The 15,908-nt window shown below is 44.9% G+C and overlaps 1 protein-coding gene across 4 annotated transcripts in view; it reads left to right on the plus strand.

The window, feature by feature from the left end:
• Nucleotides 1-5,360: 5,360 nt before the first annotated feature.
• The window catches only part of RRM2B (ribonucleotide reductase regulatory TP53 inducible subunit M2B), a 36,972-nt gene continuing 26,424 nt past the window's right edge, over nt 5,361-15,908 (plus strand). For 3 of the 4 annotated variants that reach the window (XM_061123641.1, XM_061123640.1, XM_061123642.1), the window contains exons 1-2: nt 5,566-5,814; nt 14,850-15,005. In XM_061123641.1, the coding sequence (XP_060979624.1) occupies nt 5,767-5,814; nt 14,850-15,005 (204 nt within the window). In that variant the 5' untranslated portion in view covers nt 5,566-5,766. Of the gene's footprint in view, nt 5,451-5,565; nt 5,815-14,849; nt 15,006-15,908 lie in introns of those variants that run through there. The other variant, XM_061123643.1, reaches the window with a different exon arrangement.

A 15,908-nucleotide genomic window follows, 5' to 3' on the forward strand; every position in this document is an offset into this window, starting at 1 on the left:
GGTATAACTCAGGAACAGCTGGGTGGAAGAGAAACACTGGGCAAAGCCTGAGAAAGGGTGTGGAGCTTCCATGCCCTCTCTCTGCAACTCTGTGTGTTCACCAGGCACCAGGCCGTCTGAATCCAGTCTTCCCGGGTTTTTATGAAGGCCTCGTTACACAGGCTTAATTGACTAAGTCACTGACCGCTGGTGATTGATTCAACCTCCGGCCCACAGGGCCTCCCTCATAGCTCAGTCGGTAAAGAATCTGCCTGCAATGCAGGAGACCTGGGTTCGATTCCTGGATTGGGAAGATCCCCTGGAGGGAGGAGGAAATTGCAGTCCACTCCAGTATTGTTGCCTGGAGGATCCCATGGTCAGAGGAGCCTGGTGGGCTACAATCCATGGGGTCCGTAAGAGTTGGAGACGACTTAGCGACTAAACCAGCCAACAGCCAATCCACGGGGAGTTTGAGAAAAAGTTGCTTGGTGCCCCTGGCAACCAGAATCTATCCTAACGAGTGGTCCAAAAAGTCACCATTTTATTATTACTTCGGAAATTCTGAGGATTTGAGGAGCTCAGTGCCAGAAACAGAGATAAAAGACCAAATATGTGTTGCTTTTTATAAATCATGATACCACAGTCATAGAATAATGAAATAGTCTCTAACTTGTCTTATGTTTGTACATAATTTCATTATAATAAAAACAATATATATACTAAAATTTTCAAAGAATTTAACACCATTCAGGTTGGAGAAATGAGGGTCTCTGCATCTTACGGGTACACTGTAAGCCAGTAGGAGCATGAAGTCACACACTTTCTGCACCGGAGGCTAAGCTGCCTTCAGTCACACCACACAAATCTCTGTAGGTAGATTGGAGGCTATTCCAGTTACTGTGTTTGCACAACCAATTATCTTTAAGGTTAGCGGTATAAAACAAGCATTCACTGTGCTTACGGACTCTGTGTTAGGAATCTCTGCAGGACACCATCATGATGGCTTGTCTCTGATGTCCAGGGTTTCAAGTGGAAGACTTGATGGCTGCTAGCTGGAATCTTCTAATAGTTTGTTCATTCACACATCAAGAAGTTGATAGTACCTATTGATTGGGTGCCTCAGGTCCTTCCTACATTGGCTTCTCCATGTCATCTTTATTTGTAGGCTAGTTTTTGGATTCCTGTAGGATGGTACCTAAGTTCTAAGGCAAACTTTCCAAAAGGTAGAAAAAAACAGGCAAAAGCTGTTCATATTCTTTACGAACTAGACTTAAAAGCCATGTATTCTCTTTGTTAAAAGTCAGTCACTCCAATGGAACATAATTAAAATTCCATAAATAAACCCATGCTTATACAGTCAACTAATATCTGAGGGAGGAAAGAATACTGGAGAAAAAGTCTTTTCAATAAATGGTGCTGGGAAAATTGGATATTCACATGTAAAAGAGTGAAACTAGAATATTACACCACTCACAAAAATTAACTCAAAATGGATTAAATACTTAAATATGAGATCTGAAACAATCAAACTCCTAGAAGAAATCATAGGAAAAAAGCTCCCTGATACAGATCTTGGCAATGATTTTTCAGATATGACACCTAAATTACAAGCAAAAAAATTAAAAGTGGGACAACATCAAACTAAAACGTTTCTGCATAGCCAAAGAAGTGATCAACAAAATGAAAAGATAACCCATAGAATGTGAAAATATCTGCAAGCCATATATCTAATAAGGGGTTAATACCCAAAGTAAGTAAAACAAATAGCAGCAAAAAAGCCAACAAACCAATTTTTAGTTGGGCAAAGGACCTGAATAGACAATTTACCAAAGAAGATATAGAAGTGGCCAAAGGTACATGAAAAGATGCTCAACATCACTAATCCTTAGGGAAATGCAAGGCAAAACCACAATGATATATCTACTCAGACCTGTTAAAATAGCTAGCATCAAAAAGCTCAGTCATGCCCAACTATTTGCAACCCCATGTACTATAACCTGTCAGGCTCCTCTGTCCATGGGATTCTCCAGGCAAGAATTCTGGAATGGGTAGCCATTCCCTTCTTCAGGGGATCTTCCCAACCCAGGGATTGAACCTGGGTCTCCTGCATTGCAAGCAGCTTCTTTACTGTCTGAGCCACAAGAGAAGCCCACCAAAAAGACAGGAGATAACAAATGTTGGCAAGGATGTAGAGAAAAGAGAACCCCTGTGTGCTGTTGGTGAGATTGTAAATTGATACAACTACTGTGGAAAACAGTATGGAGATTCCTCCAAAACTTAAAAATAGATCTATCATATGATCCAGCAATTCTTCTGAAACCAAGCAGGACCCTGCAGGGCCTTCTAAAGGACAGAGCTCCTGTGACCCTTGGCTCTTGTTGGTAGAAAAACTTTAGCCTCCTAGGCCTTCCCTGTGTTTCAAAGAGCAGATTTAATAAGAGAAGGAAGAAAATGCAGAAACAAAGGAAAGTAGGCAAACAAGACAAAATAATAATTTGCCTATAAAATAAAGTCGAGGACCTTTAATTGTTCTCAAGGGCTGTAGTTAATATGTTGAGCCATGTGTTAAGTTGCTTCATTAGTGCCTGACTCTTGGCGACCCCCTGGACTGTAACCCGCCAGGCTGCTTTGTCCATGAGATTCTCCAGGTAAGAGTGGGTTGCCATGCCCTGCTCCAGGGGATCATCCCTCACCCAGGGATCAAAAACACGTCTCTTATTTCTCCTGCACTGGCAGGCAGGTTCTTTACCACTTGTGCACCTGGGAAGCCCCAAACCCTGCAGTTATTCTGCAGACAGTATAATCCCAACCAGGTGGAGGAAGTTAACCACATGCTGATCAACAGCACTAGACCCCCGGCTGGCTGGATCCAGAAAACTGACAACTGAGATCCCCAGAATAACCACCAGGCCTACTAGCTTCTGCATCCTTCCAAAAGAGCAAGGGAATGCTGGCTCTACTGCGGAGACCCCCATGCCCATCCTCAACTCTGGCTTTTGTAATTATTCCACCAGCTGGGAAGGCTGATGCAGCAAAGACAAGATATATGAGTATTAATGATTAGCCTGAATGATCCTTCCACTTCCTTCCCTTTCTGAATCCCATCTTACATAGGTTAGCTACTCCATCTCTTTCCCCTTAATGTATATTTTCAATTAATTTAATAAACCATGTGATTCAAGCGACTCAGTTGAGCCTTTCTGTTCTATGACTTCTAGCATAGTCTGATGAGTAGTGTACTTGGAAACTACCATTGTAATTTTCTGCCCCAGTAGTTTCTTTGCATGTAATGTATTAGTAAATCCACGCAACAGTCTTACATGGAAGGAGCTGAGGATACTGACTCAGAGAGGGTAAGTAACTTGTCCAAGGCAGCACGGCTAATAAAGAAGGGAGCTAGAATTCATGCCCAGATGACATGGCTCCAGAATCCACATTCTTTTTCACTAGACTCCTTCCACTTTTGCACGTTCAATACACATAAGATGTTTGACAAACAGGAGACATACTGTCCGATGACTTAAATGGTAGAAACTTTGCTCTGTTTAGTTCCACATGGCCTGTGATAAATTTTCTAGCTTCTTTAAGACTCAGTTTCTTCACAGAACTTATTTAACTTTTATTTAAAGTTAACCTTTGGGAAATTTGTTTATTCAGCACGTGGCCCCTAGTAGTTGTCTAAGAATGGCTAGCACTCATCCCCCACTCTAGGGCAGGATTGAGAACAAACCTTCATCATTTTCAAAGCTCAGTTATCTACCCTGTTTGAACCCCACTTCCCTCAACTAATCACAAAACAGGTGCCTGTTGTCAAGGCCAGACAAGGGTTCCCTCAACATTTCAGCTTCAAACGACTTAAGCAAATCTCTCTCGCCTCAGTTCTGGTTTTTGGACCCCACTATTTTTTCGTTCTGTGGGCAGTTACCTGTAGACAGTTCCCCTGAGAAACAGGCCCATGGGCCGCCCAACGTCTGTCCCTCCGTCCACTCCTCGACTCTGGGCCTGGAAAAGAGCGTTTCGCAGGGACCCCGGGCGCCTTCTACTTCGGGCTGGGTAACCTCAGTCGTTCACCCCAAGCCCGAGCTCCTGGTGGGCCGGCCAAGGGCGGGGGCGTCACTGTGCAGGGCGCTGAGGCGTCCGGGCACCCGCGGCCCAGCTCACAGAGGGCGCGGCGCCCGGCACTTGCTAAGAGCTCGTCAAGTGTCACTACAGGCTTAGTTTGGTGATCGAGGTCCAACAGGGCCTTCAGACGCCCTCCTCCGTTATTCTCCCCCTCCTCCTCCGCACGGCCCCCCGCCCCCGCCTCGTCCCGCGCACTTTCCCCGACCTCTCCTCCTCGGGAGCTTCAGAGCAAAGCTGGGCAGCGTTCTCTCCTCTCTCGCGGTGTCACGGGGACGCCCCCCTTTCCCACCCAGGGCGTGGCTTCCCTCTGCCACCGCTCCACACTCGAAGAGCGCTCTCTCCTCTTTAGCTCCTCCAATGTGCGGTCTGACCGCCACCCGGCCACCTCTCAGGATAGGCCGAGTTCAGTTCAGTTCAGTTCAGTCGCTCAGTCGTGTCCTACTCTTTGCGACCCCATGGGCTGCAGCACGCCAGGCTTCCCTGTCCTTCACCAACCCCCAGAGCTTGCTCAATCTAATGTCCATCCAGTCGGTGATGCCATCCAACCATCTCATCTTCTGTGTGTGGTCCCCTTCTCCTCCTGCCTTCAATCTTTCCCAGCATCAGGGTCTTTTCCAATGAGTCAGTACTTTACATCAGTGGCCAAAGTACTGGAGTTTCAGCATCAGCATCAGTCCTTCCAATGACTATTCAGGACTGATTTCCTTTAGGATGGACTGGTTGGATCTCCTTGCAGGCCAAGGGGATCTCAAAAGTCTTCTCCAACACCACAGTTCAAAAGCATCAATTCTTCGGTGCTCAGCTTTCTTTATAGTCCAACTCTCACATCCGTACATGACTACTGGAAAAACCATAGCTTTGACTAGACGGACCTTTGTAGGCAAAGCAATGCCTCTGCTTTTTAACATGCTGTCTAGGTTGGTCATAACTTTTCTTCCAAGGAGCAAGCGTCTTTTAATTTAGGCCGAGTTAGCGCGACATAAACCGTGTTCCTGACGCACGGCGAGAACTAGCTGGACAGTCTCGATCGTAAGAGGTCCGGGCACCTCCAGCACTGAGAGGCTAGAAGACCGAAACGCCGGAGGGGCCGAAGGCAGCGGGCCCGGAGGGGAGGCGGGGCCAGTTGGAGAGGCGGGACCTAGTGGAGGAGGCGGGGCTCCAGGTGCAATGGGCGTGGCCCCAGAGGTTCAGTAGGCGGGCCCCGAAGCGCAGTAGGCGGGGCCCAAGGCGCAGTAGGCGGGACCTAGTGGAGGAGGTGGGGCCCGAGGTGCAGTGGGCGCGGGTTGGCAGGCTCAAGGGGAGACCTTTACGGCGGAAGGCGGTGCCCGCGCGGTGGCGAAATTTGGCGAGTACGTTACTCCGGCTGCGGCGGGAGGTGGGGCCGGCGCCGTGGAGTGGGGCGGGGCAGTCGGAGTGGGCGCGCCCCAGCGTGGGTGGGGAGGCGGGGCCAGGCCCGACCGGGGACAGGTCCTCAATGGGCAGGCGAGAAAGTGGGGGTCGGCCGGCGCCGTAGAGCGGGGCGGGGCCGGCCGGAGTAGGAGCGGTCCCTGCACCAGGGGGCGGGGCCTACTCAGAGCACCCGCCGGCCACCTGGTTCTGTCCCAGTTGCAGTGGCCCGAGGCTCTCGGTTTCCCCTGCTCCGGTAGCTCTGGCGGAGTCTGCGCGATGGGAGACCCGGAAAGGCCGGAAGCGGCCAGGCCCCAGCCAGAGGAGGTAAACAGCGCTGTCGCTTCCTCTCCCGCCCCGCTGTCACGCCTGGCCTCTGGGTTGCGAGCTGCGGCGGGGACCTGCAAAGTGCAGGACCTCTGTGGTAGATTTTACTCGTTGCCTCCTGAGACCCGGGGTAGGCCGGGCCTCGAGCTCTCGCCGCAGCCTCGTTTCGTCTTTTCGAGCGCCCAGAAGGCCGTCCCCGCGGAGGGGTGAGGAGGGAGCCGGGTTTCTGCTCTGTTCTGTTTCGGGGCGACCCGAGGGCAATATCCTGAGACTTCAGATCCCGGCAGGGCGCTCCCTCTTCCATCCTTCCCTGTTCTGGAGCCCTGGCAGGGGAGGTTGAGGCTAGGGCCGAGGACTGGTGGCCCTACTGGAGAAATGCATTCCATCTCTGGGATGGTTAATAGGACTTGGAAGGATGCGTGTAGAAACTGACACAGGTGGATGGGGTGAACTGATCAGTAGAAAGGCTTCGGGAAGTCCTCATAACAATGGCAACGATCAGGTTAGGAGACCAGTTTTCCTCAGACTCCGCTAAACGAGCTATGAATCTTTGGGGGTACCACTTTCTTCATTTCTACAGTGGAAATGATACTTCCTTCACAAAGAATTAAGTAAAGTGCTTTATGCAAAGTATCACGGAAGTTGTGGGTGCTTAATAAAACCTACCTTAACGTGTTCATCTTCTCGGCTTCTATATTAGGGAAAGTTTTAGTCTCTCAGTAGTGTCTGCCTCTTTGTGACCCCAAGGACTGTCTGTAGCCCATCAGGCTCCTCTGTCCATGGGATTCTCCCAGACAAGAACACTGGAGGGTAGCCATTCCCTTCTCCAAGGGATCTTCCTGACCCAGGGATGGAACCTGGGTCTCTTGCATTGTGGGCAGGTTTTTTACCATCAGAGCTTCTAGGGAAGCCCTTCTATATTAGTAGAGGTACATAACAACAGTAAACACACTGGGATTCATTATGCTATAGAGCTGTAAGGTAGTTGAAATTGTTGTGCTATAATTTTCTTACCCTGTTATTTTGTAAATACTTCTAAACCTGTTGCTGTGTGTGGTATCTTTGATTATTTTTAATAGAGTTTCAGCTCCCAGAGATTCAGCTCTCAGATTCACAGAGATTCTTACATTTCTTCAGAAAGGTGTAGATTCCAGATTTGGGATTTTACTTTATTTTGATTTTGTAAACATTTAGTAACTAACAAATTGTAAATAGCCCTCAAACTTTCTCTTCGTCTTTTGAAACAAACACATTGTCTTACTGTAATGGGACAATTCAGATATTTTTGTGGTGGTAGCTCCAACAGTTCAGACTTAAGACCTGGAAGTTAATTTTTATTTATTATCCGTGTCTCAGTACAGACCCACAAAGACAGAGGCAGAACTTTAGATCTAGAATGAAGTTCAATGAGCACCTGTTTCACAGTTTTTAACTTGAGATGCAAGGATGCCTTAAGTACTTTATTTCTATAGATATATTGGTGCAGTTTGGGCCACCTGCATCAGAATCACCTGGAAAACGTTGTAAGAAATGTAAATGTAAGAAATGTAAATATCTGTAAATATCTATGCCCCAGATATAGTGAATCAAAGTCTCTTGGGATGGGTTTGGGACTGCATTTTTAACAAGCACTTCAGATGATCCTGGTACACAGTTTTGTTTTGTTTTGTTTTTTTTGGGTATGCCAAGCTACATGTGAAACTACTCTTACCAGGGGTCAAACACGTGCCCCCTGCAGTGGAAGCACAGTCTTAACCACTGGATCATGGTACACATATTTTAAGAACACTGTCTTGAAGAGTTTATATATGAGCTTGAAGGGGGCTTATGAATCTCCTGAAGTTTGTAGGTTTTATATGCGCAGCTGTGAATTTCCAGAGGAAGGGGGTCCAAAATTTTGATAGTTTCCCCAAATTAACTATCATTAATCTAACTGATAGCCCCTGTTTTTGAAATGATATGCCCAGGACCACACAACTCAAGCTTAAAACCAAGATCTAGGTTTAAAACTAAGTTCTCGCTCCTGGACCAGTATTCCACCTGTTTTGTCAGATTTGGTGGGAATGGGAAAATGAGAATGAAAACATCTATGAATAGTGTATAACTCTGACAGCATCCAAACATTCTACTTCACCCGAGGAGGAGGAGAGAGGTGAAGGCAAGCTAGTGAAAGTCGTGTAACTGGAGGTGGATAGGAAGAAGGGGCTGTGTAGGATGCCAGTCTAGATCAGTGCAGGGTGAATGCTAGCTGGGGAGTCTTGACCCAGATGACTGCCCTTGCCTGTCCTGGCACTTCTTGGGACCAGGTGACCAGAATCAGGAAGCACCATTCTGAAAAAGACAGTGGAAAGTTACCAAGGAATGCCTATGAGAAACTGTTTCACGTTTTCCTCACTTCAGCACTTGTGCGGTTACAACAAATTAGTTGTCTCTCTACTTTCGGTCTTACCAGCTGTCCATTCCTGTTTACCACTGCCAAATTAATCCATCAATAAACCTATGCCTCCATGTCACTTCCCTCAAATAAATACTCCCCAAAGGGTCTGAATTCCCGCACCAAACTGCCCAGCTCCTTCGACTGGCAAAGCAGCTTTTTCATGTTAACTCCTACATCTTAATTCAGGCTGTCATTTCAACCTCTGAAATGGACACTGTCTTTGCTACCAAAATCTAAGATTCTTTTCTAATTCAGCCTACATGTGGATATTCAATTTCTCTTTCTCATGGTACCCTTGTTCGTGTTAATTCCTACTCAGAAACTTCCCATGACTCTCCATAGGAATGATTTTAAACTGTGCTCCACAATGAATGCCAGCACCTGGGGGGGTGGGGGGGGGGGCGGTAAATGGGAAGAGTTGAAATCTGAGCCTCCTAGCTCCCGCAGATGTTTGAAAATCTTTGACCCAGAAAATTCCTAACGCCTTAGTCCCATTGATACCCACAATGTGGATACTTTAGGGAATTCCTCTTCATCTCATCTTGGTCCTTTGCTTTAGCCAAGTCAGGTCACCTCTGCCTTTGCTTTATGTCCATTTCTGTCACTTTTAATCCCAGCTGCCTCTTTCTCCACCTGCCCTTTCTCTTTCTGTCAAGAGAAATACCTGCATTCTCTAGTCTGCATTCTCAGCTGTGCTGCTGCCTTGTAGTTTCTGCCTGGATAATCACATCCATCCTCTTGGCGACTACTAATAGGATCTTCACGCCATGAGAGAGTAGAGAGAGTGCTCTACTTACCATAGTGTTATATTTTCAGCTGCCTTCTTGATGTCTTGAAACTGAACCCCTTATCTTCTTTATTGATCAAATTGATTTTTTAAAGGCTTTTGTGTTTGTAACTTCTTACGTTGTTAATGACTTGGGTTGGTGGGGGTGTTTATTCATATTAAATTCTTGTTAAACATGTAAGGTGAGAAGCAAGAGTTTTTGTCTGATTTATTCAGTTATTCTCCAGGTGCTGAGCACTTTCTGACATTAGAGAGACCACACAGTTCTTCAGAGCACACTTGGAAAAATTGTGAAGTGTTTTCTGCCTTCTTTCTGGTTTTATTTTCTTCCATTGTCCCCCACATACCATAAGTCCAGATTTAGAAAGTTACTTCTAGTTCTTAAAAATGGCACATGCCATCATGACTTTTTCCATATTGTTCTTTACCTCTAAAATATGAGTTCTTAGCCCACATCCACAGAGAATGCCCTGGAGAGCCTAGAATTTGGGGATATATGATCCTCCTGACAGTATTTTAAAATGTGTGTGGATTTTCATCATCAGGAAAATAAGCAATATTATCATCTGTAGCCCAGTTCAAAGGTCTGTATTCGTTAAAGCCCCTCTCTTCACATGGCAGGATCTTTCCAATAGCCCCCTAATTCAGCTTCTTAACAATCCACATATTACCATGATGGAACAGGAAGAATATATGTATTCAAATGTGACTTTCACTTGGAAGTCGTTTAAAGATAGTTGTCGTCATCAGCAGTTTTTGCAGATCCAGATGTTGATCAATTATCAGCATTTTCAAACTCCATTCAGAGCAAGGGTGCTTGGTGCAAGGGTTGCTGCTTGTGATGTCATTCCCGATTGTCAGTGTGGTGCGCACAGCAAATAGATTGAAAGTAAAGAATTTCAGCTCTGCATATAGACCTGTACCCCCAAGACAAAATACATAACAAAAAGAAAAATGCAAAATCATATCAAAATGCTGCATAGTGTGATAAAAGCAAGTGTAGTCCAAAAGAACTCAAGGAAGAACAATGTGGGCCAAGATAAGTTTGAAATATTTGTTGACTGAAGACCTCAACCTTTTAAATTGGGATTTGAATAGCTCACTTTTTAAGCCTTTCCAGCAATTTTATAACTACTTCATGAATTATAGAAGACCACCTTTCTAAGGCCAGAAACATCCCAACAGTTAATAGTAACACAAAACAATTTTAGAAGTTCGTAACACTTGAGAGTATGCAAAGTACTTTTATTTATATTATCTCCTCTGATCTTTGTAACATTCCTTTTAAACAAGTATGGCAAATGTTAGTCTTTAATTTACAGGTGATTATGATCAGATTAAATGACTTGCCTGAAAGCATGAATAATAATACTAAGTGCTTATTGTAAGTGAACACAATTTTGTACTATAATGAACAGTGTGGAGTGAAATATGGTCATTTGGTTTATTTCATGCTTTGATGTAGAGGTTTTTAATCTCATCTTTACTGTCTCATCATTCACATGTGAAATACATCCTCCTCAGCAACACACTTCATGATCTCATTATACATGGTGGTTTTAATCTGGTAAAGGGGAAGGCGAGTGCATTCTGAGAAAGTTTTACTCTGAGATTTTGAAACTTGCACCAGTTAAAAACCACTGCTTTAAGCCTTATCAGTTTGGCTGGTTTACACCAGCATCAAATCACTTTGCAGAGAAGGCAATGGCGCCCACTCCAGTACTCGTGCCTGGAAAATCCCATGGACGGAGGAACCTGGTAGGCTGCAGTCCATGAGGTCGCGAAGAGTCGGACACGACTGAACGACTTCACTTTCACTTTTCAGTTTCATGCATTGGAGAAGGAAACGGCAACCCACTCCAGTGTTCTTGCCTGGAGAATCCCAGGGAGGGGGAGTCTCATGGGCTGCCGTTTATGGGGTTGCACAGGATCGGACACGAATGAAGCGACTTAGCAGCAGCAGCAGTCGCAGCAAATCACTTTGGTTCTTTCAACTTTATTTCTAATGAACTCATTTTTATTTTTACTTTTTCCTACAGTCATATTTGATGATCTCCTCCTCCTGTCATTTCACTAGTTACATCAGTTGTTGTTCAGTTGCTGAGTTGTGTCCAACTCTTTGCAACCCCATGGACTGCAGCACGCCAGGCTTCTGTGTCCTTCACCATCTCCAGGAGTTTGCTCAAACTCATGTCCACTGAGTTGGTGATGCCATCCAACCGTCTCATCCTCTGTCGTCCCCTTCTGTTCCTGCCCTCTATCTTTGCCAGCATCAGAGTCTTTTCCAGTGAGTCGGTTCTTCTCATCAGGTGGCCAAAGTATTGGAGCTTCAACATCAGTCCTTCCAATGAATATTCAGGGTTGATCTCCTTTAAGATTGAGTGGTTTAGTTACATCAGTACCATTTGTTAAATTAACTTTGTTTAGCAGGAGATAGTACAATTGGTCCTTGAATAACAGGGGGCTTAGGAGCCTGACTCTTGGCAGCTGAAAATCCCCATATAACTTTTCAGCTGGCATTCTATATCCACTGTTCTGCAGCCACTGATTAAATCAATTGCAGATGGAATAGTATTGTTTTTATTGGAAAAACTCCACAGATAAGTGGACCTGTGTATTCAAACCTGTGTTGAACAAGGGTTAATTGTAGTTTACACTCTTTTTAGGGGCTTCCTAGGTGCCTCAGTGGTAAAGAATCCACCTGCCAGTGCAGGAAATGCAGGAGATGCGGGTTCAATCCCTGGGTGGGGAAGATCCCCTGGAGGAGGAAATGGCAACCCACTCCAGTATTCTTGCCTGGAAAATCCCATGGACGGAGGAGCCTGGCGAGCAGCAGTCCATGGGGTCCCAAAGAGATGGACATAACTGAGTGAGCATACATGCACTCTTTATAACTTTAGTTTACCTCACTGTTTTGAATTCTGGTTTTTAAATGGTAAAGAATCTGCCTGCCGTGCAGGAGACCTGAGTTCGATCCCTGAGTCAGGAAGATCCCCTGGAGAAGAGAACGACTACCCACTCCAGTATTCTTGCCTGGAGAATTCCATGGACAGAGGAGCCTGGCAGGCTCCATACAGAACATGGGGTTGTAAAGAGTCAGACACAACTGAGGGAATAACACTTTCACGTCCCACTGGCCCTAATCTAGCTGCCATCCACATGTACAGAGATGTAGTTTAAGGCAAGGCTTTGAATTTCAACCTATCTCAGTTCTAATCTTATTTCTGCCACTTACCAGTTGTGGAATCCTGGGTGTGTTATTTACCTACTTAAAGATTTAGTTTTCCCATCTGTAAAATCGGAATACCATTACAATTTGACTAACTTGTTGTACAGATGAAGCAGATTAAATGCATATAAAACATCTGTGTGGTGTCAGTTCAAAAGCAGCCTCAGTGTCGGACCTAGAGGACATGCTCTTATGTGTCCTCCTGTTATAGAGCCTGGAACTGCAGTGTCTCAGAATCTTAAAGCTTTTTTGAGATTGCAAAGTCCTCAGTTCAGTTCAGTTCAGTCGCTCAGTCCTGTCCGACTCTTTTTGACCCCATGGACCGCAGCACGCCAGGCCTCCCTGTCCATCACCAACTCCCGGAGTTTACCCAATCTCATGTCCATTGAGTCGGTGATGCCATCCAGCCATCCCATCCTCTGTCGTTCCCTTCTCCTCCTGCCTTCAATCTTTCCCAACATCAGGGTCTTTTCCAATGAGTCAGCTCTTCACATCAGGTGACCAAAGTATTGGAATTTTAGCCTCAACATCAGTCCTTCCAATGAACATTCAGGACTGATCTCCTTTAGGATGGACTGGTTGGATCTCCTTGCAGTCCAAAGGATTCTCAGGAGTCTTCTCCAACACCACAGTTCAAAAGCACCAATTCTTCGGTGCTCAGCTTTCTTTATAGTCCAACACTCACATCCATACATGACCACTGGAAAAACCACAGCCTTGACTAGATGGACCTTTGTTGGCAAAGTAACGTCTCTGCTTTTAATATGCTGTCTAGGTTGGTCATAACTTTCCTTCCAAGGAGCAAGAGTCTTTTAATTTCATGGCTGCAATCACCATCTGCAGTGATTTTGGAGCCCCCCAAAATAAAGTCTGACACTGTTTCCACTGTTTCCCCATCTATTTGCCATGAAGTGATGGGACTGGATGCCATGATCTTAGTTTTCTGAATGTTGAGCTTTAAGCCAACTTTTTCAGTGTCCTCTTTCACTTTCATCAAGAGGCTGTTTAGTTCTTATTCACTTTCTGCCATAAGGGTGGTGTCATCTGCATATCTGAGGTTATTGATACTTCTCCCGGCAATCTTGATTGCAGAAGTTGAGTACAAGTTACAATTTTGAGCAAGGTCCTCAATGGTGGCACAAATAAACAAAAAAACTTGACCACTTTCATTTTAGAAATTTACCTAAATGTTTGTGGAATGAATATTGAGTAAAGGCCAGACTGTATGCTAAGCTCTAAGGATTCCACAAGTGTAAAGCTGGTTTTTACTGTTAAAAAGCAGAGTCTAGAGGAAACTGTAGACAGAGAATTAAATTTCAGTGAGCTATATGCTATCTTAAGCATATAATCAAGGCCTTTGGTGTGCTGAGGGGAGGGGTATGTGAGGGTACTCAGAGGAGGCTTGACTTGAATGGTTTTAGATTATTTCACTGATATATTGTGGTTTTATGTTAAATTTTTTTAAATCTAAAGGTATCCAGTAATCGGAGCACAGGATAAAGAGAAATTAACAGTCCATTCACTTACTTGTGCACGGGTGCTGACTTGCTTCTCAATGCTGTCCTGTTTGCAACCCTGTGGACTGTGGCCCATAGGGTCGTCTGTCCATGGGATTCTCCAGGCAAGAATACTGGAGTGTGTGGCCATGCCCTCCTCCAGGGGATCTTCCAGACCCAGAGGCTGAACCTGCCCCCTGCAGCTCCTGCATTGCAGGTGGATTTTTTTACTGCTGAGCCACTGGGGAAACTAATGTTTACTTAACACAGTACTCTGGAAATACCACAATATATATAAAAAAAAAAGGTCTCCATTCTTGATGACTATTAAAATGTATATATGTGTGTGTGTGTGTATATATATATATGTATGTATATGGCATTGTCCCCTTTTAGAGTGCTATCCTCTTTCCAAGCAATATGCATTTAGGTATGTGTTTCTTTATCCCACAGAGCTTTGAGACAGGCCCAGTGAGACCATATACAGTACAGGAATGTTAGCGTGTAAATAGCAAAAACTAATTGGTACATGGGAAGGTTCAGACAATGACTGCTAAGTTGTTGGTAAAGAGTTTTCAGATGAGTATGATAATATTTCAGTTAAGATTAGACAAGAAAACTTTAAAATTAAAAAGCAGCTTATAATAGTAGCCTATTCGTGCCAGCATTCTGTCTCGATGAGAGGTACTGAAGAGACATTTTGTCCACAATTTTAGAAATTTGCCCCCCGTGACATTTATGGGTCTAGTTTTTTATACTTATCCTCAGAGTAACAATAACAGCAATAACATTTTGAGTGATTATTATGCACCAGGCTCTGTTTAAAGCATTTTTATCATCAAAATTAATCTCTAAGGTAGGTGTTATTTTACTGATGAGGAAACAGATTCAGAGAAATTAAGGAACTTTCTATAGCCACACACCTAAGCAAACACCATTGACCAGCTACCAGATCACAGTAAGGATTCAAGCTGGGGAGACTGGCTCCCAAACTGTGCTGTCTCCCTAACTCTCCCAGACGTGTGTTAGATGTGAATAAAGGGGAATCTCTACATAAAATGGGTGTTTGTACTTTATTTTTCAAAGAGGTTATCTTCAGATACCAATGAAAATGAAGCAAAGTCAGATGAAGAGCCGCTCCTAAGAAAGAGTTCTCGTCGATTTGTCATCTTTCCAATCCAGTACCCTGACATTTGGAAAATGTATAAACAGGCACAGGCATCCTTCTGGACCGCAGAAGAGGTAAGTAGCATCGCCGTCATCAGCAAACATGTTCTCTAGGGCAGTGTTCACATTTTCTATTATGGGACATTAACATTTTTGAACTTACATTGTAAGGTACCCTGGATAAGATCAGTTGTATATAATGTCTGAAATCCCTGAGACGGAATACAGGGTTCTCCAATGTTTTGTGTTTCGACTTCTACCTATAAACATGTTTTCTTCTGCAAAAATGTCATCTCAATCTGCCAGATTTTTACCTCTAATATGTTTTCAAACATTTTCCTTTTTTTTTTGGTGTTTTTTATTTTTGGTTGAGCTGAATCCTTGTTGCTGCACACGAACTTTCGTTAGTTGCGGTGAGCGGGGGCTACTCTTTGTGGCAGTACGCATGCTTCGCGTTGTGCTGGCTTCTCTCATTGTGAGCACAGCTCTAGGCACGTGGGCTTCAGTAGTAGCAGCACGTGGGCTCAGTAGTTGGGCCGCCCTGACTTAGTTGCCCTGCAGCTTGTGGGATCTTCCCAGACCTGGGATCGAACCCTTGTCCCCTGCATGGGCAGACAGATTCTCATGCACTGTACCCCCAGGCAAGTCCCATTTTCCATTTTTGAACAGACTTTTGATTTGCTGTGACCAAATAAGACTAGTTTTTACTTACAGTCAGTGGAATAAATGAATAAATAAATACATTTGCTGCTATAGCTGATGATGCTGAAAGAGCTGCCACACAAGGAATTTGCCCAGGCAATGTACTCAACTTCTGAACTGCTGGCCGGAATTCACCATGCTCCTCCCTGCCTGGCTCTGCCCCCAGCCACATGAAACCTGGCACAACCGCCCCAGCAGACAGGACAGCTGTGGAATGTTTTCTCTTAGTGTGGCAATTTCCGCCTGGGCAATGAATTGAACACAGCAAGTTAGAAA

The sequence above is a fragment of the Dama dama genome, chromosome 21, assembly GCF_033118175.1.
Source record: "Dama dama isolate Ldn47 chromosome 21, ASM3311817v1, whole genome shotgun sequence".
NCBI classification, from domain to species: Eukaryota; Metazoa; Chordata; class Mammalia; order Artiodactyla; family Cervidae; genus Dama; species Dama dama.